This window comes from Coregonus clupeaformis, chromosome 6, assembly GCF_020615455.1.
Source record: "Coregonus clupeaformis isolate EN_2021a chromosome 6, ASM2061545v1, whole genome shotgun sequence".
Taxonomy (NCBI): domain Eukaryota; kingdom Metazoa; phylum Chordata; class Actinopteri; order Salmoniformes; family Salmonidae; genus Coregonus; species Coregonus clupeaformis.
In genome coordinates, this window is record NC_059197.1 from 31,697,991 (window position 1) to 31,722,990 (window position 25,000).

The window sequence follows — 25,000 nt, forward strand, 5'->3', positions numbered from 1 at the left end:
GGCCACTCAATGACATTCAGAGACTTGTGCCGAAGCCACTCCGGCATTGTCTTGGCTGTTTGCTTAGGGTCTTTGTCCTGTTGGAAGGTGAACCTTCGCCCCAGTCTGAGGTCCTGAGCACTCTGGAGCAGGTTTTCATCAAGGATCTCTCTGTACTTTGCTCCGTTCATCTTTCCCTTGATCCTGACTAGTCTCCCAGTCCATGCCGCTGAAAAACATCCCCACAGTATGATGCTGCCACTAACATGCTTCACCGTAGAGATGGTGCCAGGTTTCCTCCAGATGTGACGCTTGGCATTCAGGCCAAAGAGTTCAATCTTGATTTCATCAGACCAGAGAATCTTGCTTCTCATGATCTAAGTCCTTTAGGTGTCTTTTGGCAAACTCCAAGCGGGCTGTCATGTGCCTTTTAATGAGTGGCTTCCGTCTGGCCACTCTACCATAAAGGCCTGATTGGTGGAGTGCTGCAGAGATGGTTGTCCTTCTGGAAGATTCTCCCATCTCCACAGAGGAACTCTGGAGCTCATTCAGAGTGACCATCGGGTTCTTGGTCACCTCCCTGACCAAGGCCCTTCTCCCCCGATTGCTCAGTTTGGTCGGGCGGCCAGCTCTTGCAAGAGTCTTGGTGGTTTCAAGCTTCTTCCATTTAAGAATGATGGAGGCCACTGTGTTCTTGGGGACCTTCAATGCTGCAGAAATGTTTTGGTACCCTTCCCCAGATCTGTGCCTCGACACAATCCTGTCTCGGAGATCTACGGACAATTCCTTCGACCTCATGGCTTGGTTTTTGCTCTGACATGCACTGTCAACTGTGGGACCTTATATAGACATATGTGCCTTTCCAAATCATGTCCAATCAATTGAATTTACCACAGGTGGATTCCAATCCAGTTTTAGAAACATCTCAAGGATGATCAATGGAAACAGGATGCACCTGAGCTCAATTTCGAGTCTTATTGCAAAGGGTCTGAATACTTATGTAAATAAGGTATTTCAGTTTTTTATTTTAAAAAACCTGTTTTCGCTTTGTCATCATGGAATATTGTGTAGATTGATGAGGAAAAAAATAATTTAATCCATTTTAGAATAAGGCTGTAACGTAACAAAATGTGGAAAAAGTCAAGGGGTCTGAATACTTTCCGAATGCACTGTAAAATAAAAGGATGTATGCATTTCAATTAACAGGTGTGCCTTGTTAAAAGTTAATTTGTGGCATTTATTTCGTTCTTAATGCGTTTGAGCCAATCAGTTGTGTTGTAACAAGGTAGGGTTGGTATATAGAAGATAACCCTATTTGGTAAAACACCAAGTCTATATTATGGCAAGAACAGCTCAAATAAGCAAAGAGAAACGACAGTCCATCATTACTTTAAGACATGAAGGTCAGTCAATACGGAACATTTCAAGAACTTTGAAAGTTTCTTCAAGTGCAGTCGCAAAAACCATCAAGCGCTATGATGAAACTGGCTCTCATGAGGACCGCCACAGGAAAGGAAGACCCAGAGTTACCTCTGCTGCAGAGGATAAGTTCATTAAGAGTTACCAGCCTCAGAAATTGCAGCCCAAATAAATGCTTCACAGAGTTCAAGTCACAGACACATCTCAACATCAACTGTTCAGAGGAGACTGTGTGAATCAGGCCTCCATGGTCGAATTGCTGCAAAGAAACCACTACTAAAGGACACCAATAAGAAGAAGGGACCTGCTTGGGCCAAGAAACACGAGCAATGGACATTAGACCGGTGGAAATTTGTCCTTTGGTCTGGAGTCCAAATTTTGAGATTTTTGGTTCCAACCACTGTGTCTTTGTGAGACGCGGTGTGGGTGAACGGATGATCGCCGCATGTGTATTTCCCACCGTAAAGCATGGAGGAGGAGGTGTTATGGTTTGGGGGTGCTTTGCTGGTGACACTGTCTGTGATTTATTTAGAATTCAAGGCACACTTAACCAGCATGGCTACCACAGCATTCTGCAGCGATACGCCATCCCATCTGGTTTGGGCTTAGTGGGACTATCATTTGTTTTTCAACAGGCCAATGACCCAACACACCTCCAGGCTGTGTAAGGGCTGGAGGGCCATTCTACTGCCAATGTTTGTCTATGGAGATCGCATGGCTGTGCACTTGATTTTGATACACCTGAAACCGAATCCACTCATTTGAAGTCCACATACTCTTATTGTACTGAGGATACGAAGAGGCAGGACGCAGACGCAGGAATCAACAACGTAAAGGTTTACTTAACACTGAGCAAGAGAACAACAAAGGGCGAGTACACGACATGACACTAACGATCACACACAACACAACACTGAACAGTCCAGGGCGGGATAGGGGTGGTGATGAGATGATGAGGTGCAGGTGCTTCTGGAGGTGATTAGGGTGTGTTGGGTTTTCCATTTCCGGGGGTTGCCGAGGTGGTGCGCTCAGACCGGTGGCTCCGGTGTCCGGAGGGGAGCAACGGGGAGGAGACTTGACTCTTATATGTAGTGTATCATGATGTTGGTCTGCGGCGTGACTTTCCTTTGATGTCACTTCCTGTTCTCTCTAACAGGCATCGGGGCTCCAACATGTTCCTGAATGGGTACAAGAGGAACTGGCTGCAGACTGAAGGATACCAGTTTGAAGACCGCATGATCGACGACTTGTCTGTAAGGGCTTTTCTCCTTAGAATAGATAGTGTAATTGTATACCACTATATTCTGTATTATTGGCATCTTTGTGAGTCTTCAGCAACTTTCTGTAAGGATTTTTGGCTGAATCCCAGTTCTCTGTCTGTCTGTCTCTCTCTCGCTCTGTGTGTGTGTGTGTGTGTGTGTGTGTCTGTGTGTCTGTGTGTGTGTGTGTGTGTGTGTGTGTAGAAAGCCATGGAGGAGGAGGAGCTGGGAGAGGAGGGAGAGGAGGAGGCGGAAACCAAACCTGACCCTCTGCATCAGCTCATCCTGCACTTCAGCCGGACCGCTCTCACAGAGAAGAGGTGAGGCCATTTCCCTCCACTCTCCCTCCCTCCCTCCCTCCCTCCCCTCCCCTCTCCCTCCCTCCCTCCCTCCCCTCTCTCCCTCCCTCCCCTCCCTCCCCTCCCTCCCCCTCTCCCTCCCTCCCTCCTCCCTCCTCCCTCCCTCCCTCCCTCCCTCCCTCCCTCCCTCCCTCCCTCCCTCCCTCCCTCCCTCCCTCCCTCCCTCCCTCCCTCCCTCCCTCCCTCCCTCCCCTCTCCCTCCCTCCATCCCCTCTCCCTCCCTCCCTCCCCTCTCCCTCCCTCCCCCCTCCCCTCTCCCTCCCTCCCTCTCCTCCCTCATCCCCTCTCCCTCCCTCCCCTCTCCCTCCCTCATCCCCTCTCCCTCCCTCCCTCCCCTCCCCTCCCCTCCCCTCTCCCTCCCTCATCCCCTTCTCTCAACCTGTCACTACAAATGTAGACAGAGAGAGAAGGAGGAGTATATGTGGTGTTGACCTAAAATAATCAAAACAATGATTCTTATCCAACGACTTCTGTGTAAAGCAGTCAAACCTTCACTTATTCTGAGTGTTTCTCAGTTTGTTTGGTGGCTAAATCTTGTCCTGTTTTCTCTCTTGTTGCAGCAAACTGGAAGTTGACTACTTATACATGGCTTATGCTGATATTATGGCCAAGGTAACGTGCTGGTTTCCTACTAGATTTGAACATGATCTCATGTGCTGTGTTGTATTAGACGTGCTGGTAATTCTTCACCTTCTCTCCTACTTCTATTTCTCTCTTACTCACTGTTTCCTTCTTTCTCCCTCTCCCCCTACTCCCTTCTCCCCTCTCTCTTTCTCTCTCCCTCTCTCTCTTTCTCTCCCCTCTCTCTCTCTTTCTCTCCCCTCTCTCTCTTTCTCTCCCCCTCTCTCTCTTTCTCTCCCCCTCTCTCTCCAGAGTTGCCACATCGGTGAGGAGGAGGAGGGAGGAGAAGAGGAGGCCATTGAAGTGACCCAGACTGAGATGGTATGGGGGGGAGACACAACGCTGTGCAGCAGAGCTGGTTACTCTCTCACACACCGCACACAACCCCCCGGTGTCACACACTCTTCTCTTCCAGTCTCTATCTCTCTATCCATCCCTCTATCCCTCACACTATTACCAGACATGTCTATCTAAAGCCTGATATGGTGGACTAAATTGTACATTCCTTAGTTTGACTCTGCTGTGTGGTGTGTCTCTGTTTTGGACTGTAATACATTGCATGACTTGAGTGAGTGCACTGAAAGACAACAAAACAGGAACATAGAAAAAATAAAACAATTAGTTCTGTAAGATTTATGATCTTGGAAATCACACATTACAACTCTGATTTTTGATTCTAATGAACAAAATCAACCAGCCTTTCTTATCAGAGAGCCTGCTGTCTGCAGTGTGTCGGAATAGGGAGGAGCATCAGAAAGGGAAGCTCCCAGATATACTGCTCGATATCTGGAAGAACGCATAATGTCATTTTCCTCACACTACTAAATACTAGCTATATAGTACTGTATGTTACTACATAGTACTGTATGATACTATATACTACATAGCAGAGGTGGGACAAAGTCATTGTTATGCAAGTCACAAGTAAGTCTCAAGTCTTTGCCCTCGAGTCCCGAGTCAAGTCGAGTCAAAGATGAGGCAAGTCCCAAGTCGAGTCAAAAGTCAAAGCCATCAAGTCTCAAGTCGAGTCCAAAGTCCTACATTTTAGTTTCGAGTCATTTCAAGTCCTCTTAGCAAGCCTTTGCAAGTCATTACAAGTCCTCGTAGCAAGTCTTCTCGAGTCATAAGGCGCAAGTCCAAGTCAAGTCACGAGTCATTGATGTTAAAGTCCAAGTCGAGTTGCAAGTCTTTGTACATTTTGTCGAGTCGAGTCTGAAGTCATCAAATTCATGACTCGAGTCTGACTCGAGTCCAAGTCACATGACTCGAGTCCACACCTCTGCTACATAGTACTGTATGTTACTATATACTACATAGTACTGTATGTTACTACATACTACATAGTACTGTATGTTACTACATAGTACTGTATGTTACTACATACTACATAGTACTGTATGTTACTACATAGTACTGTATGTTACTATATACTATATAGTACTGTATGTTACTACATACTACATAGTACTGTATTTTACTACATAGTACTGTATGTTACTACATACTACATAGTACTGTATGTTACTACATACTACACACTACATAGTAATGTACAGTGGGGGAAAAAAGTATTTAGTTAGCCACATATTGTGCAAGTTCTCCCACTTAAAAAGATGAGAGAGGCCTGTAATTTTCATCATAGGTACATGTCAACTATGACAGACAAATTGAGAAAATAAATTCCAGAAAATCACATTGTAGGATTTTTAATGAATTTATTTGCAAATTATGGTGGAAAATAAGTATTTGGTCACCTACAAACAAGCAAGATTTCTGGCTCTCACAGACCTGTAACTTCTTATTTAAGAGGCTCCTCTGTCCTCCACTCGTTACCTGTATTAATGGCACCTGTTTGAACTTGTTATCAGTATAAAAGACACCTGTCCACAACCTCAAACAGTCACACTCCAAACTCCACTATGGCCAAGACCAAAGAGCTGTCAAAGGACACCAGAAACAAAATTGTAGACCTGCACCAGGCTGGGAAGACTGAATCTGCAATAGGTAAGCAGCTTGGTTTGAAGAAATCAACTGTGGGAGCAATTATTAGGAAATGGAAGACATACAAGACCACTGATAATCTCCCTCGATCTGGGGCTCCACGCAAGATCTCACCCCGTGGGGTCAAAATGATCACAAGAACGGTGAGCAAAAATCCCAGAACCACACGGGGGACCTAGTGAATGACCTGCAGAGAGCTGGGACCAAAGTAACAAAGCCTACCATCAGTAACACACTATGCCGCCAGGGACTCAAATCCTGCAGTGCAAGACGTGTCCCCCTGCTTAAGCCAGTACATGTCCAGGCCCGTCTGAAGTTTGCTAGAGTGCATTTGGATGATCCAGAAGAGGATTGGGAGAATGTCATATGGTCAGATGAAACCAAAATAGAACTTCTTGGTAAAAACTCAACTCGTCGTGTTTGGAGGACAAAGAATGCTGAGTTGCATCCAAAGAACACCATACCTACTGTGAAGCATGGGGTGGAAACATCATGCTTTGGGGCTGTTTTTCTGCAAAGGGACCAGGACGACTGATCCGTGTAAAGGAAAGAATGAATGGGGCCATGTATCGTGAGATTTTGAGTGAAAACCTCCTTCCATCAGCAAGGGCATTGAAGATGAAACGTGGCTGGGTCTTTCAGCATGACAATGATCCCAAACACACCGCCCGGGCAACGAAGGAGTGGCTTCGTAAGAAGCATTTCAATGTCCTGGAGTGGCCTAGCCAGTCTCCAGATCTCAACCCCATAGAAAATCTTTGCAGGGAGTTGAAAGTCTGATTTGATTTGATTTGAAGTCCGTGTTGCCCAGCGACAGCCCCAAAACATCACTGCTCTAGAGGAGATCTGCATGGAGGAATGGGCCAAAATACCAGCAACAGTGTGTGAAAACCTTCTGAAGACTTACAGAAAACGTTTGACCTGTGTCATTGTCAACAAAGGGTATATAACAAAGTATGGAGAAACTTTTGTTATTGACCAAATACTTATTTTCCACCATCATTTGCAAATAAATTCATAAAAAATTCTACAATGTGATTTTCTGGAATTTTTTTCCTCATTTTGTCTGTCATAGTTGACGTGTACCTATGATGAAAATTACAGGCCTCTCTCATCTTTTTAAGTGGGAGAACTTGCACAATTGGTGGCTGACTAAATACTTTTTTCCCCCACTGTATGTTACTACATGCTACACACTACGTAGTACTGTACGTTATTACATACTACATAGTATTCTATATTACTACATACTACATAGTACTGTACATTACTACACACTACGTAGTACTGTATGTTACTACATACTACATAGTAATGTATATTACTACATACTACATAGTAATGTATGATACTATATACTACATAGTACTGTATATTACTACATACTACATAGTACTGTATGATACTATATACTATATACTACAAAGTACTGTATGTTACTACATACTACATATTATTGTATAGTACTACATAATATGTAACATACAGTACTATGTACTACATACTACTTAGTACTATATGTTACTACATACTACATAGTACTATATGTTACTACATACTACATAGTACTGTATGTTACTACATACTACATAGTACTGTATGTTACTACATACTACTTAGTACTGTATGTTACTACATGCTACACACTACATAGTAATGTATGTTACTACATACTACATAGTATTCTATATTACTACATACTACATAGTACTGTATGTTACTTCATACTATATACTACATAGTATTGTATATTACTACATACTACATGGTACTGTATAATACTACACACTACATAGTACTGTATGTTACTACATGCTACACACTACATAGTACTGTATGTTACTACATACTACTTAGTACTGTATGTTACTACATACTACATAGTACTGTATAATACTACATACTACATAGTACTGTATAATACTACCTAGTACATAGTACTGTATGTTACTACATGCTACACACTACATAGTACTGTTGCAAAGAAAAAGCCATATCTCAGACTGGCCAATAAAAAGAAAAGATGAAGATGGGTAGTCTGAGAAATGGCTTTGTCTTTGCAACTCTGCCTAGAAGGTCAGCCTGTTGACGTTGAGCATGGAATAGCCTTCATTTCTCAGAACAAGAATAGACTGACGAGTTTCAGAAGAAAGTTATTTCTTTCTGCCAATTTTTAGCCTGTAATCGAACCCACAATTGCTGATGCTCCAGATACTCAACTAGTCTCAAGAAGGCCACTTTTATTGCTTCTTTAATCGGCACAACAGTTTTCAGCTGTGCTAACAATTGCAAAAGGGTTTTCTAATGATCAATTAGCCTTTTAAAATGATAAACTTGGATTAGCAAACACAACGTGCCATTGGAACACAGGACTGATGGTTGCTGATAATGGGCCTCTGTACGCCTATGTAGATATTCCATTAAAAATCTGCTGTTTCCAGCTACAATAGTCATTTACAACATTAACAATATCTACACTGTATTTCTGATCAATTTGATGTTATTTTAATGGACAATAAAATTGCTTTTCTTTCGAAAACAAGGAAACTTCTAAGTGACGCCAAACTTTTGAACGGTAGTGTATATATACAGTGGGGAAAAAAAGTATTTAGTCAGCCACCAATTGTGCAAGTTCTCCCACTTAAAAAGATGAGAGAGGCCTGTAATTTTCATCATAGGTACACGTCAACTATGACAGACAAAATTAGGAAAAAAATTCCAGAAAATCACATTGTAGGATTTTTAATGAATTTATTTGCAAATTATGGTGGAAAATAAGTATTTGGTCAATAACAAAAGTTTCTCAATACTTTGTTATATACCCTTTGTTGGCAATGACACAGGTCAAACGTTTTCTGTAAGTCTTCACAAGGTTTTCACACACTGTTGCTGGTATTTTGGCCCATTCCTCCATGCAGATCTCCTCTAGAGCAGTGATGTTTTGGGGCTGTCGCTGGGCAACACGGACTTTCAACTCCCTCCAAAGATTTTCTATGGGGTTGAGATCTGGAGACTGGCTAGGCCACTCCAGGACCTTGAAATGCTTCTTACGAAGCCACTCCTTCGTTGCCCGGGCGGTGTGTTTGTGATCATTGTCATGCTGAAAGACCCAGCCACGTTTCATCTTCAATGCCCTTGCTGATGGAAGGAGGTTTTCACTCAAAATCTCACGATACATGGCCCCATTCATTCTTTCCTTTACACGGATCAGTCGTCCTGGTCCCTTTGCAGAAAAACAGCCCCAAAGCATGATGTTTCCACCCCCATGCTTCACAATAGGTATGGTGTTCTTTGGATGCAACTCAGCATTCTTTGTCCTCCAAACACGACGAGTTGAGTTTTTACCAAAAAGTTCTATTTTGGTTTCATCTGACCATATGACATTCTCCCAATCCTCTTCTGGATCATCCAAATGCACTCTAGCAAACTTCAGATGGGCCTGGACATGTACTGGCTTAAGCAGGGGGACACGTCTGCACTGCAGGATTTGAGTCCCTGGCGGCGTAGTGTGTTACTGATGGTAGGCTTTGTTACTTTGGTCCCAGCTCTCTGCAGGTCATTCACTAGGTCCCCCCGTGTGGTTCTGGGATTTTTGCTCACCGTTCTTGTGATCATTTTGACCCCACGGGGTGAGATCTTGCGTGGAGCCCCAGATCGAGGGAGATTATCAGTGGTCTTTTATGTCTTCCATTTCCTAATAATTGCTCCCACAGTTGATTTCTTCAAACCAAGCTGCTTACCTATTGCAGATTCAGTCTTCCCAGCCTGGTGCAGGTCTGCAATTTTGTTTCTGGTGTCCTTTGACAGCTCTTTGGTCTTGGCCATAGTGGAGTTTGGAGTGTGACTGTTTGAGGTTGTGGACAGGTGTCTTTTATACTGATAACAAGTTCAAACAGGTGCCATTAATACAGGTAACGAGTGGAGGACAGAGGAGCCTCTTAAAGAAGAAGTTACAGGTCTGTGAGAGCCAGAAATCTTGCTTGTTTGTAGGTGACCAAATACTTATTTTCCACCATAATTTGCAAATAAATTCATAAAAAATCCTACAATGTGATTTTGGGATTTTTTTTCCTCATTTTGTCTGTCATAGTTGATGTGTACCTATGATGAAAATTACAGGCCTCTCTCATCTTTTTAAGTGGGAGAACTTGCACAATTGGTGGCTGACTAAATACTTTTTTCCCCCACTGTACATATACACACATACATACATACATACATACACATACATATACACATACATACATATAAATACATATACATACATATATATATACATATCCTTTAAAAATATATATTTCCCTTTATTACTTTCCAACCCCACGACCCCTTCCCTAATTGGAGTAAACTAGTGAACAACAACACTAAGGACTCTACTTCCAGCTTATACATACTATATACATTTAATGGACACAGTCAATTTTACAATAATTATATTTTGTTTGTTTTTACTTCTGAACTTCCTCTACCCTCAAACTCTCTGATCATTTTCATGATGTCCATCCGGTTTGCTTCTATATGCCATATCTTTCTAACTGTGCTCTTTCACAAAAGCTCTCAACCTACAACCTATATACTTATTATGGGCACAGTATGCTTTACATTAGTTATCTAGTTGTTATTAGTTGTTGTTAGTTGTTATTAGTCCCATCCTTCAGCTCCATTCAACACCTCCCATCTATCTCTTAACACCATCCATATTGGATTTATATTTGCCATATATTTTTAAACTGTACTGTGATGTTTCACAAAAGTTCTGAACCCTTCTATTCTCATTGTTTATACAGATTGTAAATTGAAAATAAACATTTTTGCTGAAAGTATTATTATATAATTGATCGATTGACTATGACTTTTCAGATCACCCAGTAGTGCTGTATGTTACTATATACTACATAGTCATGTATGTTTCTACATACTACATAGTACTGTATGTTTCTACATACTACATAGTACTGTATGTTACTACATACTACATAGTACTGTATGATACTATATACTATATAGTACTGTATGTTACTACATACTACATAGTACTGTATGTTACTACATACTACATAGTACTGTATGTTACTACACTGTATGTAACTCTATAGGACAGAGAACAGGCAGGTGTGTTTACTGATGTTTGATAATAACTACTATCACTAGACCTGTAGAATGATAATAACTACTATCACTAGACCTGTAGAATGATAATAACTACTATCACTAGATCTGTAGAATGATAATAACTACTATCACTAGACCTGTAGGATGAAATATCTACTATCACTAGACCTGTAGAATGATAATAACTACCATCACTAGACCTGTAGAATGAAATAACTACTATCACTAGAGCTGTAGAATGATAATAACTACTATCACTAGATCTGTATAATGATAATAACTAATATCACTAGACCTGTAGAATGATAATTACTACTATCACTAGATCTGTAGAATGATAATAACTACTATCATTAGACCTGTAGAATGATAATAACTACTATCACTAGATCTGTAGAATGATAATAACTACTATCACTAGAACTGTAGAATGATAATAACTACTATCACTAGAGCTGTAGAATGATAATAACTACTATCACTAGAGCTGTAGAATGATAATAACTACTATCACTAGACCTGTAGAATGATAATAACTACTATCACTAGACCTGTAGAATGATAATAACTACTATCACTAGATCTGTAGAATGATAATAACTACTATCACTAGAACTGTAGAATGATAATAACTACTATCACTAGAGCTGTAGAACGATAATAACTACTATCACTAGAGCTGTAGAATGATAATAACTACTATCACTAGACCTGTAGAATGATAATAACTACTATCACTAGACCTGTAGAATGATAATAACTACTATCACTAGAGCTGTAGAATGATAATAACTACTCTATCACTAATACACTCTGTGTCTTAATGGAAGAGGACGTATGTGAATGTGTGTGTGTCCATGCAGACCTGGTCGACAGAGTTACAACTTCCCTCCTGTCTGTCTCTCTGTCTCTGTCTGTCCTTCAGGAGAAAGAGATGGAGAAGCAGAGGCTCCTGTACCAGCAGTCCCGTCTCCACAACAGAGGAGCTGCAGAGATGGTGCTGCAGATGATCAGTGCCTGCAGAGGTACAGGGCCCAGACCCAGACACACACACACACCACTTACCCAGACCAGACCCACACCCAGACCAGACCCAGGACAGACCCACTTACCCAGAGTTTTATCAACAGAGTCCCAGAGTTTCATCAACAGAGTCCCAGAGTTTCATCAACAGAGTCCCAGAGTTTCATCAACAGAGTCCCAGAGTTTCATCAACAGAGTCCCAGAGTTTCATCAACAGAGTCCCAGAGTTTCATCAACAGAGTCCCAGAGTTTCATCAACAGAGTCCCAGAGTTTCATCAACAGAGTCCCAGAGTTTTATCAGCACCTGTTTGTAAAGATAATGATGATACTAACAGTACTTTGGACCTGTTGAGGATTGTTGGCAGTGTGTACACTACATTAGAGGGTTGTTGGCAGTGTGTACACTACATTAGAGGGTTGTTGGCAGTGTGTACACTACATTAGAGGGTTGTTGGCAGTGTGTACACTACATTAGAGGGTTGTTGGCAGTGTGTACACTACATTAGAGGGTTGTTGGCAGTGTGGACACTACATTAGAGGGTTGTTGGCAGTGTGTACACTACATTAGAGGGTTGTTGGCAGTGTGGACACTACATTAGAGGGTTGTTGGCAGTGTGTACACTACATTAGAGGGTTGTTGGCAGTGTGTACGCTACATTTGATCTCAATGTCTCAGGTAAGACGGGGCCATGGTGTCCTCCACCCTCAAGCTGATGTGTGTGTGTGTGTGTCTCTCAGGTGAGACGGGATCCATGGTGTGCTCCACCCTCAAGCTGGGAATCTCAATCCTCAACACAGGCAACTGTGACGTACAACAGGTAAGTTGTGTCATCTACCTGGTTTACCTGGTCAATCTACCTGGTTTACCTGGTCAATCTACCTGGTTTACCTGGTCAATCTACCTGGTTTACCTGGTCAATCTACCTGGTTTACCTGGTCCATCTACCTGGTTTACCTGGTCCATCTACCTGGTTTACCTGGTCAATCTACCTGGTTTACCTGGTCAATCTACCTGGTTTACCTGGTCAATCTACCTGGTTTACCTGGTCCATCTACCTGGTTTACCTGGTCCATCTACCTGGTTTACCTGGTCAATCTACCTGGTTTACCTGGTCCATCTACCTGGTTTACCTGGTCCATCTACCTGGTTTACCTGGTTTACCTGGTCCATCTACCTGGTTTACCTGGTTTACCTGGTCCATCTACCTGGTTTACCTGGTCAATCTACCTGGTTTACCTGGTCAATCTACCTGGTTTACCTGGTCCATCTACCTGGTTTACCTGGTCAATCTACCTGGTTTACCTGGTCAATCTACCTGGTTTACCTGGTCCATCTACCTGGTTTACCTGGTCCATCTACCTGGTTTACCTGGTTTACCTGGTCCATCTACCTGGTTTACCTGGTTTACCTGGTCCATCTACCTGGTTTACCTGGTCAATCTACCTGGTTTACTTGGTCCATCTACCTGGTTTACCTGGTCCATCTACCTGGTTTACCTGGTCAATCTACCTGGTTTACCTGGTCCATCTACCTGGTTTACCTGGTCAATCTACCTGGTTTACCTGGTCCATCTACCTGGTTTACCTGGTCAATCTACCTGGTTTACCTGGTCCATCTACCTGGTTTACCTGGTCCATCTACCTGGTTTACCTGGTCAATCTACCTGGTTTACCTGGTCCATCTACCTGGTTTACCTGGTCAATCTACCTGGTTTACCTGGTCCATCTACCTGGTTTACCTGGTCAATCTACCTGGTTTACCTGGTCCATCTACCTGGTTTACCTGGTTTACCTGGTCCATCTACCTGGTTTACCTGGTCAATCTACCTGGTTTACCTGGTCCATCTACCTGGTTTACCTGGTCAATCGAAAGCAAAAAGCTGGAGTAGCTGCTGCACTCCTACCCCTGTTGTACAACTCATCCTAACCAACTTTAACTCTAAAACTACCTCTGTTGGACTAGACCAGAGGTAATGAACTACTATTTCAGAAGGTCCGGTCATATACAGCGCATTCGGAAAGTATTCAGACCCTTTGACTTTTTCCACATTTTGTTAGTTACAGCCTTATTCTAGAATGGATTAAATAGTTTTGTTCCCCCTCATCAATCTACACACAATACCCCATAATGACAAAGCAAAAACAGGTTTTTATACATTTTTGCAAATGTATAAAAATACAAAAACGGAAATATCACATTTACATAAGTATTCAGACCCTTTACTCAGTACGTTGTTGAAGCACCTTTGGCAGTGATTACAGCCTTGAGTGTTCTTGGGTATGACACTACAAGCTTGGAACACCTGTATTTGGGGAGTTTCTCCCATTCTTCTCTGCAGATCCTCTCAAGCTCTGTCAGGTTGGATGGGGAGCGTTGCTACACAGCAATTTTTTTAGGTCTCTCCAGAGATGTTCGATCAGGTTCAAGTCTGGGCTCTGGCTGGGCCACTCAAGGACATTCAGAGACTTGTCCTGAAGCCACTCCTGTGTTGTCTTGGATGTGTGGTTAGTCATTGTCCCGTTGGAAGGTGAAGCTTCGCCACAGTCTGAGGTCCTGAGCGCTGTGGAGCAGGTTTTCATCAAGTATCTCTGTGTACTTTGCTCCGTTCATCTTTCCCCTCGATCCTGACTAGTCTCCCAGTCCCTGCCGCTGAAAAACATCCCCACAGCATGATGCTGCCACCGCCATGCTTCACCGTAGGGATGGTGCCAGGTTTAAAATAATTTAATCAATTTTAGAATAAGGCTGTAACGTAACAAAATGTGGAAAAGGTCTAGGGGCCTGAATACTTGTCCCAGGTGGGAAAGGTCCAGATGGATATTGTATTTTTCCGGCATAGTAACAAACCCCCACCTCCCAACCCCCTCAAAACTGTTCAACGTGTTCACACCCCTCTTGCTGGCGGAGAACCTGTTAAACTCTGTCGTCCTCTGGAGGCATTTTCTAAGCGATGCAGAAAATGTAAACTACCATCAAATTACATTTTAGATTTCAAAGTCCTACCAACATGCTTCGTTAGAAAGGTAAGAACTGTGGGATTCTGATACAGGTATCAGAAACAACGTGGATATTTCAGCGCGAGCAACCACAGGCAAAGAAAATGGAGAAAAACTAACAAAAACAACATAAAATGTATCTGGTTTGGGAAAATGGCTGAAAGGATTTTCAAGACTGACATCTTAAAATGACCCTAGCGATCAGTACTTTGGAGTTATCACGTTTTTTTTTAAACACACATACAGGCAAGGAAACGTCCAACCTCTTTTCCCATTCATTTTTCCCGTTGGGAATGAGTGAGATAGAACGGTGCATTTGGAGGATGCATTCGAGGTAATGTCATATTAAATGTGGATGCAGTGCATTATAATGACCACCGGGGGGTACCCTTTCCATGCATACAACATTTTAGCACTTTTGGTGACTTGACTTAAATTGAATACTCTATGAATATGACCATAGCGCATAATTTATGGCCTGAAGGGGGGGCATTATTATGACATCGCCAGCAGTAAGATTTGAGTTCTGTAGCTTTTGAATGATATGTCACTTTCTGTTTTCTGACTGAAATTGACAGAGTGGGTAACACTTAAGCTCCAAAACAACCGCTCAGAGTTTAACAGGTTAAAGCTCATTTCCTGCAATTCTACACATTAATCCATGGAGAAATTTGAAAATGTAGCAGTTAAAACAATATCTAAAATATATTTCTATATTTTTTGTCTGCCTGTTGAGTATGGCTGTATTAGACTGATTGATGGCTTCCTGTCTTCCTGTCTCTCTGTCTTCCTGTCTCTCTGTCTCTCTGTCTTCCGGTCTCTCTGGCTTCCTGTCTTCCTGTCTCTCTGTCTCTCTGTCTCTCTGTCTTCCTGTCTCTCTGACTCCCTGTCTCTCTGGCTTCCTGTCTTCCTGTCTCTGTCTCCCTGTTTCCCTGTCTCTCTGTCTTCCTGTCTCTCTGTCTTCCTGTCTCTCTGGCTTCCTGTCTCTCTGTCTTCCTGTCTCGCTGTCTTCCTGTTTCCCTGTCTCTCTGTCTCGCTGTCTCTCTGTCTCTCTGTCTCTCTGTCTCTCTGTCTCGCTGTCTCTTTATCTTCCTGTCTCTCTGTCTCTCTGTTGCTCTGTCTGCCTGTTTCTCTGTCTCTTTGTCTCCCTGTCTCTCTGTCTCTCTGTCTTCCTGTCTCTCTGTTTCTCTGTCTTCCTGTCTCTCCGTCTCCCTGTCTCTCTGTCTCTTTGTCTCTCTGTCTCTCTCTCTCTATCCTGTCTTCCTGTCTTCCTGTCTCTCTGTCTCTCCGTCTCCCTGTCTCTCTGTCTTCCTGTCTTCCTGTCTCTCTGTCTCTCTGTATTGTAGAGGATGCTGGACTACCTGAAGGACAAAAAGGATGTGGGCTTCTTCCTGAGTATTCAGGCCCTGATGCAGACCTGCAGGTACGTCAGTCTATAAACATATAGTTATGTGTACCTGCAGGTTCGGCTATTTACTGAACCCATTGGATTGTCCTAGTACCTCGTATAGGCCAATCATGTAATCGTGTATAATTTTAATGTGTGTGTGTGTGTGTGTTAATGGTTCTAATGTGTGTCTGTTAATGATTCTAATGTTTGTGTTAATGATTCTAATGTGTGTGTTAGTGATTCTAGTGTGTGTGTTAGTGATTCTAGTGTGTGTGTGTTAGTGATTATAGTGTGCGTGTGTGTGTTAGTGATTCTAGTGTGTGTGTTAGTGATTCTAGTGTGTGTGTGTGTTAGTGATTATAGTGTGCGTGTGTGTGTTAGTGATTCTAGTGTGTGTGTGTGTGTGTGTGTTAATGATTCTAATGTTAGTGTGTTAATGATTCTAGTGTGTGTGTGTGTGTGTGTGTGTGTGTGTGTGTGTGTGTGTGTGTTAATGATTCTAATGTGTGTGTGTGTGTGTTAATGATTCTAATGTGTGTGTGTGTTAATGATTCTAACGTGTGTTTGTTGGCAGCGTTCTAGACCTGAATGCCTTTGAGAGACAGAACAAGGCTGAGGGTCTGGGGATGGTGTCAGAGGAGGGAACAAGTGAGTATGGTGATAACACCCCAACCACCAGGATAGATAGCTCTGACACCCCAACCACCAGGATAGATAGCTCTGACACCCCAACCACCAGGATAGATAGCTCTGACACCCCAACCACCAGGATAGATAGCTCTGACACCCCAACCACCAGGATAGATAGCTCTGACACCCCAACCACCAGGATAGATAGCTCTGACACCCCAACCACCAGGATAGATAGCTCTGACACCCCAACCACCAGGATAGATAGCTCTGACACCCCAACCACCAGGATAGATAGCTCTGACACCCCAACCACCAGGATAGATAGCTCTGACACCCCAACCACCAGGATAGATAGCTCTGACACCCCAACCACCAGGATAGATAGCTCTGACACCCCAACCACCAGGATAGATAGCTCTGACACCCCAACCACCAGGATAGATAGCTCTGACACCCCAACCACCAGGATAGATAGCTCTGACACCCCAACCACCAGGATAGATAGCTCTGACACCCCAACCACCAGGATAGATAGCTCTGACACCCCAACCACCAGGATAGATAGCTCTGACACCCCAACCACCAGGATAGATAGCTCTGACACCCCAACCACCAGGATAGATAGCTCTGACACCCCAACCACCAGGATAGATAGCTCTGACACCTCAACAGCTCAATGGAACAGATCCCCTCTCACTAGACTGCCAGACTGTTGATGACATGTCCACAGATGAGTTGGCTACAGCACAAACGGATCTCTTGCTAGGCTAGTTACAGGGTAGCTACTCGCTGTGAATCACTGTACTTTCTACTGCCTGCAGGTGTTTACCGCAGTCACAGTTTGTGTTAGTGTGTATTTATTTACCGTATGTGTGGGCTGTCCTGAAGTAGGCGGAATCCGTATGAGATTCATAAAGGTGCTGTTCTACAAATCACTGTGCTTAGACTGTTTTATATAGAACCTGTACATGTATCCCTGACGACGGCTTTGAGTGTTCTAGCCACTGGACTCACCGCGGCTCTCTCTCTCTCTTTGTCTCTCTCCTCACCACCACTCTACCCCTCCTTTCCCCGTCCACCTTTTCACTGCTCACGGTTCTCAGATATGAAGCTAGAGCGTGGTAAATGAAACGTCGGTCTCTCTCCTCCTGTCTATTCTTTCCTTTAGCTTTCTTTTAACGTCTGTCTCTCTCCTCCTGTCCATTCTTCCCTTTAGCTTTCTTTTATTCAACTGACAAGTCTTTCTTTTTCTGTGGTGTGTAGTTAATATGCATTTCATTTCGCGCTCAAGGAGTCACTGAAAAAACTAAACTTTCCGATCACTAAGATGGTTATTTTAGCCTGGATACATGCCAAAAGATTAGATTTGACATTTTAGTCATTTTAGCAGACGCTCTTATCCAGAGCGACTTACAGTTAGTGAGTGCATACATTTTTCATACTGATTAGACATCATAGTTGTTATACTATTGTTTCATTCTTTGAATTCAATAGCTTTACTTCCTCTATGTTTCCCCCATAAAGGCCATGATCCATCCACTAGCAGTGATTGAAAAGTTTAGACTTTTTTGGTCCTTGAGTGCATTTACTAGTACTACCGACCTACTGCAACTCCAAGACTCATGGAACAGTGGCTGAGCAAAAGGAAGGAAGCAAATTATTCTTCCATATTCTTCTTGTCCTGACAAGTTCTCTAGAGGAGATCACAGAGAACTGTTACTGGGTTTTGACTAGAAAGGATACAGCTTTTGTCAGATTTGACTTTTCGCAGCAGGTTAGGACAACTTACGCAGCAGGTTAGGACAACTTACGCAGCAGGTTAGGACAACTTACGCAGCAGGTTAGGACAACTTACGCAGCAGGTTAGGACAACTTACGTAGCAGGTTAGGACAACTTACGCTGCAGGTTAGGACAACTTACGCTGCAGGTTAGGACAACTTACGTAGCAGGTTAGGACAACTTACGCAGCAGGTTAGGACAACTTACGCTGCAGGTTAGGACAACTTACGCAGCAGGTTAGGACAACTTACGCAGCAGGTTAGGACAACTTACGTAGCAGGTTAGGACAACTTACGCAGCGGGTTAGGACAACTTACGCAGCAGGTTAGGACAACTTACGTAGCAGGTTAGGACAACTTACGCAGCAGGTTAGGACAACTTACGTAGCAGGTTAGGACAACTTACGCAGCGGGTTAGGACAACTTACGCAGCAGGTTAGGACAACTTACGCAGCAGGTTAGGACAACCTACGCAGCAGGTTAGGACAACTTACGCAGCAGGTTAGGACAACTTACGTAGCAGGTTAGGACAACTTACGCAGCAGGTTAGGACAACTTACGCTGCAGGTTAGGACAACTTACGTAGCAGGTTAGGACAACTTGCGCAGCAGGTTAGGACAACTTACGCTGCAGGTTAGGACAACTTACGCTGCAGGTTAGGACAACTTACGCTGCAGGTTAGGACAACTTACGTAGCAGGTTAGGACAACTTACGCTGCAGGTTAGGACAACTTACGCTGCAGGTTAGGACAACTTACGCTGCAGGTTAGGACAACTTACGTAGCAGGTTAGGACAACTTACGCAGCAGGTTAGGACAACTTACGCTGCAGGTTAGGACAACTTACGTAGCAGGTTAGGACAACTTACGCAGCAGGTTAGGACAACTTACGCTGCAGGTTAGGACAACTTACGTAGCAGGTTAGGACAACTTACGTAGCAGGTTAGGACAACTTACGCAGCAGGTTAGGACAACTTACGTAGCAGGTTAGGACAACTTACGCAGCGGGTTAGGACAACTTACGCAGCAGTTTAGGACAACTTACGCAGCAGGTTGGGACAACCTACGCAGCAGGTTAGGACAACTTACGCAGCAGGTTAGGACAACTTACGTAGCAGGTTAGGACAACTTACGCAGCAGGTTAGGACAACTTACGCTGCAGGTTAGGACAACTTACGTAGCAGGTTAGGACAACTTACGCAGCAGGTTAGGACAACTTACGCAGCAGGTTAGGACAACTTACGCAGTAGGTTAGGACAACTTACGCTGCAGGTTAGGACAACTTACGCAGCAGGTTAGGACAACTTACGCAGTAGGTTAGGACAACTTACGCTGCAGGTTAGGACAACTTACGTAGCAGGTTAGGACAACTTACGCAGTAGGTTAGGACAACTTACGCTGCAGGTTAGGACAACTTACGCAGCAGGTTAGGACAACTTACGCAGTAGGTTAGGACAACTTACGCTGCAGGTTAGGACAACTTACGCAGCAGGTTAGGAAAATTAACCTAGCATGTTAGGACAACTTACGCTGCAGGTTAGGACAACATACGCAGCAGGTTAGGAAAATTAACCTAGCAGGTTAGGAGAATTAGGTTAAGGTTAAGAAAAGGGTTAGGGTTAGCTAAAATGCAAAGAAAAAAAAACTTTGGATGTCATTTTGACAAAATCTGTACCCTTTCTAGCCATGACCCTGTTACTGTACTGATGTGTCTCATCAACCCTGAAATGAATTGCAACCTCAGTAGGGAGTCGACAGCCCAGTTTCCTCAGAAATTAGCCTTTTTACATAATTTAAACATCCCCTCAAATACTGAGACTCTTCCATTGCCTCATGTTCCCCCGCCATTAATAACTTTCATCTTTCCTCCCATCCCTACCAAGACGTTATGAAAAGGACAGAAGGCTGATATTCATGTTGTTTTTTATTAAGGAATAAAAACAACATCACATCTGAACTTTTTCACATTCTTGTACAATTTTCCCTTATTTTCACTTTCCCCTATTGTGTAACTAAAGACAGCTTTTCTGTGATAGAAAACATCACAATGTGCTACTTTAACATTCATTGGATGAGCGTAAAAGGATATTTTGAGATTTTGGCAATGAGGCCCTTTATCTAGAAAAGGGCCTCATTGCCAAAATCCCAAGTATTCCTTTAAGAGAAAAATGGTGGCAATCACTTGTCTGGGCTCAGACATGCTATGTATTATAATTCCAAAACTTCTAGGTATGTTTGTCTGACCATCCACGATTTCTAAATGATCATTTTAACCAGGTTTTGAGGCTATATAGTGTTTGTTTACATTTACTTTGTTTACAAACATTGGAGTAAAACAAGCCTATGTTTTGGGTTCTGACGGGGTACGACAGGTGAACTAAGCTCATGGGGCATTTACACGTTATAGTCTTCTGAATCAATGGGCATATATCATTAATTTCATAAGTCCAAAAATGGATGTTGCAACTAAGGATTCTAGCTTTAATACACATGTTCTGTTTTATATAAAATAGAACAAGAATTATGTGGCTATAATCAAATCTTCAAAATGCTATAAATTCATGTTAAACTAATCTCTATTTCCCTTTCCATAAATCATTTAAAAATGATATCTAATGTGTTTTATTTTCCATGTAATGCATTCTTTATTATGGTAACCAACAGGCTATTGCAGCTTCTACTAACCAGACACATTACTAATGTTCCCCATAGACATAGCATTTCCAACACTGAACCAACCCAACTGTGATGACCAGTTATGCTCCTGGTCTTTTTATCTTTCACTCTAAATCATTAAAGAGATCGTTTGAGATTTTGGCAATGAAGCCCTTTATCTACTGACCCAGAGTCAGATGAAGCCCTTTATCTACTGACCCAGAGTCAGATGAAGCCCTTTATCTACTGACCCAGAGTCAGATGAAGCCCTTTATCTACTGACCCAGAGTCAGATGAAGCCCTTTATCTACTGACCCAGAGTCAGATGAAGCCCTTTATCTACTGACCCAGAGTCAGATTAACTTGTGGATACCATTTTATTTATCTGAGTCCAGTATAAAGGAAGTTAGAGGTAATTTTGTGAGCCAATGCTAACTAGCGTATCATAGACTTCCAGTCATTGCGCTAACTCTAGTTAGCAACTTCCTTCAAAATGCACTCAGAGACATAAAAATGGTTTCCACGAGTTCATCTGAAGTTGATAAAGGGCTTCATTGCCAAAATCCCGAACAATCCCTTTAACTATCAAACCCATAACCTTTTTCTCCCAGCCTTAACATCAAGGCTCCAAGTGCTGAACCCTCAACAACCAGCTGTGACCCCCCCCCACACTGTCCTCTGTGTAGAACCAGATGTGACCCCCCCAACACTGTCCTCTGTGTAGAACCAGATGTGACCCCCCCCACACTGTCCTCTGTGTAGAACCAGATGTGACCCCCCCCCCCCACACTGTCCTCTGTGTAGAACCAGATGTGACCCCCCACACTGTCCTCTGCGTAGAACCAGATGTGACCCCCCCACACTGTCCTCTGTGTAGAACCAGATGTGACCCCCCCCACACTGTCCTCTGTGTAGAACCAGATGTGACCCCCCCCACACTGTCCTCTGTGTAGAACCAGATGTGACCCCCCCACACTGTCCTCTGTGTAGAACCAGATGTGACCCCCCACACTGTCCTCTGTGTAGAACCAGATGTGACCCCCCACACTGTCCTCTGTGTAGAACCAGATGTGACCCCCCCCACACTGTCCTCTGTGTAGAACCAGATGTGACCCCCACACACTGTCCTCTGTGTAGAACCAGATGTGACCCCCACACACTGTCCTCTGTGTAGAACCAGATGTGACCCCCACACACTGTCCTCTGTGTAGAACCAGATGTGACCCCCACACACTGTCCTCTGTGTAGAACCAGATGTGACCCCCACACACTGTCCTCTGTGTAGAACCAGATGTGAACCCCACACACTGTCCTCTGTGTAGAACCAGATGTGTCCCCCACACACTGTCCTCTGTGTAGAACCAGATTTGACCCCCACACACTGTCCTCTGTGTAGAACCAGACCCCAGACTCCCTGCTTCTGTCTCCAGTACCATGTGATTTGGTTACCTTGTCTTTTCCCCACCCTCTTTCCACCACACATACACACTCCTACACACACACACACACACACACACACACACACACACACACACACACACACACACACACACACACACACTCCTACACACACACACAAACACACACCTTTAAACATACACTGGAGTTTGTGGAGTTCAGTAGATCTATATTGCATGACTGTGTGACTTAGTGTTTGATATAGAGAGATATATCTGTTCTCTGTATTTCTGTGTTCCCTGTGTGTCTGTCTCGGTCACAGAAGATTATGTCGTCCTCTGTGACCACTATCAATGTCACAGCATTCCCTCTCCTCTCCACTGTCATGACCGTTTCAATGTGACATTATTGATGTTTCACCTGTGTGTGTTTGAATCCCTGGTTGTTGGCCTGTTCCTGTGCTCTCTGTGTGGAGAGTGTGTGTGTCTATGTATGTGTGTGTGTGTGTGTGTGTGTGTGTCTGTCTCTGTCTCTCTGTGACTGGCTCCTCCCTTTCCCCCTGTCTGGCTCCTCCCTTTCCTACTGTCTGGCTCCTCCCTTTCCTCCTGACTAGCTCCTCCCGTTCTCCTTCTGCCGTCCATCTGTCCGCTGGCCAGTGGACAGACAGACTAACGGACGAGCTGTCTGGGGTCTTTGTGGTTTAGCTACTAACCTGCTAACGAGGGCAGAGAGTGATACTGTGGTTATACTTACCTACACACACACACACACACACACACACACACACACACACACACACACACACACACACACACACACACACACACACACAGACACACACACACACACACACACACACACACACACACACACTCACACACACACACACACACACACACACACACACACACACACACACACACACACACACACACACTCACACACTCACACACACACACACACACACACACACACACACACACACACACACACACACACACACTCACACTCACACACACACACACACACACACACACACACACACACACACACACACACACACACACACACACACACACACACACACACACACACACACACACACACACAGACACACAGACATTGTTACCTGGCCTAATCCTTCATTTAAAACTCTTCTTATTCATCCTTGCGCTCTCAGTCAAACAACAATGGACACTGGAGTTACACACTCCAAAAACACTTATAAACAAACAACAACAACACCTATTCCTCATCCTGTTCACCCCCTGTCTGTCCTGTGTTCCTGTGGCCAGATGAGAAGGTGATGGCAGACGATGAGTTTACCTGTGACCTGTTCCGCTTCCTGCAGCTGCTCTGTGAGGGACACAACAACGGTGAGTCACACGTCTCAATGTGCCATCAAATGACAATCTTATACAGGTATATTATGATGTTAAAGACAAAACGGATCCCGATCTTATACAGGTATATTATGATGTTAAAGGCTAAACAGATCCCAATCTTATACAGGTATATTATGATGTTAAAGGCTAAACTGATCCCAATCTTATACAGGTATATTATATGATGTTAAAGGCAAAACTGATCCCAATCTTTTACAAGTATATTATGATGTTTAAGACTAAACTGATCCCGATCTTATACAGGTATATTATGATGTTAAAGGCTAAACTGATCCCAATCTTATACAGGTATATTATATGATGTTAAAGGCAAAACTGATCCCAATCTTTTACAAGTATATTATGATGTTTAAGACTAAACTGATCCCGATCTTATACAGGTATATTATGATGTTAAAGACTAAACGGATCCCAATCTTATACAGGTATATTATGATGTTAAAAACTGATCCCAATCTCATACAGGTATATTATGATGTTAAAGGCTAAACGGATCCCAATCTTATACAGGTATATTATGATGTTAAAGGCTAAACTGATCCCAATCTTATACAGGTATATTATGATGTTAAAGGCTAAACTGATCCCAATCTTATACAGGTATATTATGATGTTAAAGGCTAAACTGATCCCAATCTTATACAGGTATATTATGATGTTAAAGGCAAAACTGATCCCAATCTTGTATACTAGTTTTGACCAGAGCCCAAGCTACATATGGTGTGATCCTGTTATCTCTGTCTCTGAGCAGATTTCCAGAACTATCTGCGGACCCAGACTGGCAGCACCACCACCATCAACATCATTATCTGCACTGTGGACTACCTGCTCCGCCTGCAGGTAAGACTGATCAACATCTCCTGCTACGGTTCTGTCTCTAATTATAATCATCTTTCTCTTTATCGGCTGATTACTTCCCTTCACATTCCACCAGCTTTATTTTCAGTAACCCTAAACCTAAAAAGAGAA

At 43.3% G+C, this 25,000-nt stretch overlaps 1 protein-coding gene across 6 annotated transcripts in view; it reads left to right on the forward strand.

Annotated features, from left to right (window-relative positions):
- The window catches only part of ryr1b (ryanodine receptor 1b (skeletal)), a 215,757-nt gene that overhangs the window by 147,184 nt on the left and 43,573 nt on the right, over positions 1-25,000 (forward strand). For 4 of the 6 annotated variants that reach the window (XM_045220046.1, XM_045220041.1, XM_045220050.1 and 1 more), the window contains 11 exons: positions 2,555-2,651; positions 2,862-2,977; positions 3,577-3,628; positions 3,890-3,958; positions 11,676-11,775; positions 12,513-12,592; positions 16,118-16,194; positions 16,736-16,809; positions 17,898-17,915; positions 23,921-24,001; positions 24,783-24,871. In XM_045220046.1, coding sequence (XP_045075981.1) covers positions 2,555-2,651; positions 2,862-2,977; positions 3,577-3,628; positions 3,890-3,958; positions 11,676-11,775; positions 12,513-12,592; positions 16,118-16,194; positions 16,736-16,809; positions 17,898-17,915; positions 23,921-24,001; positions 24,783-24,871 — 853 coding nt within the window. The remainder of the gene's footprint in view (positions 1-2,554; positions 2,652-2,861; positions 2,978-3,576; positions 3,629-3,889; positions 3,959-11,675; positions 11,776-12,512; positions 12,593-16,117; positions 16,195-16,735; positions 16,810-17,897; positions 17,916-23,920; positions 24,002-24,782; positions 24,872-25,000) is intronic. The other 2 variants (XM_041878154.2, XM_045220064.1) reach the window with 1 other exon arrangement.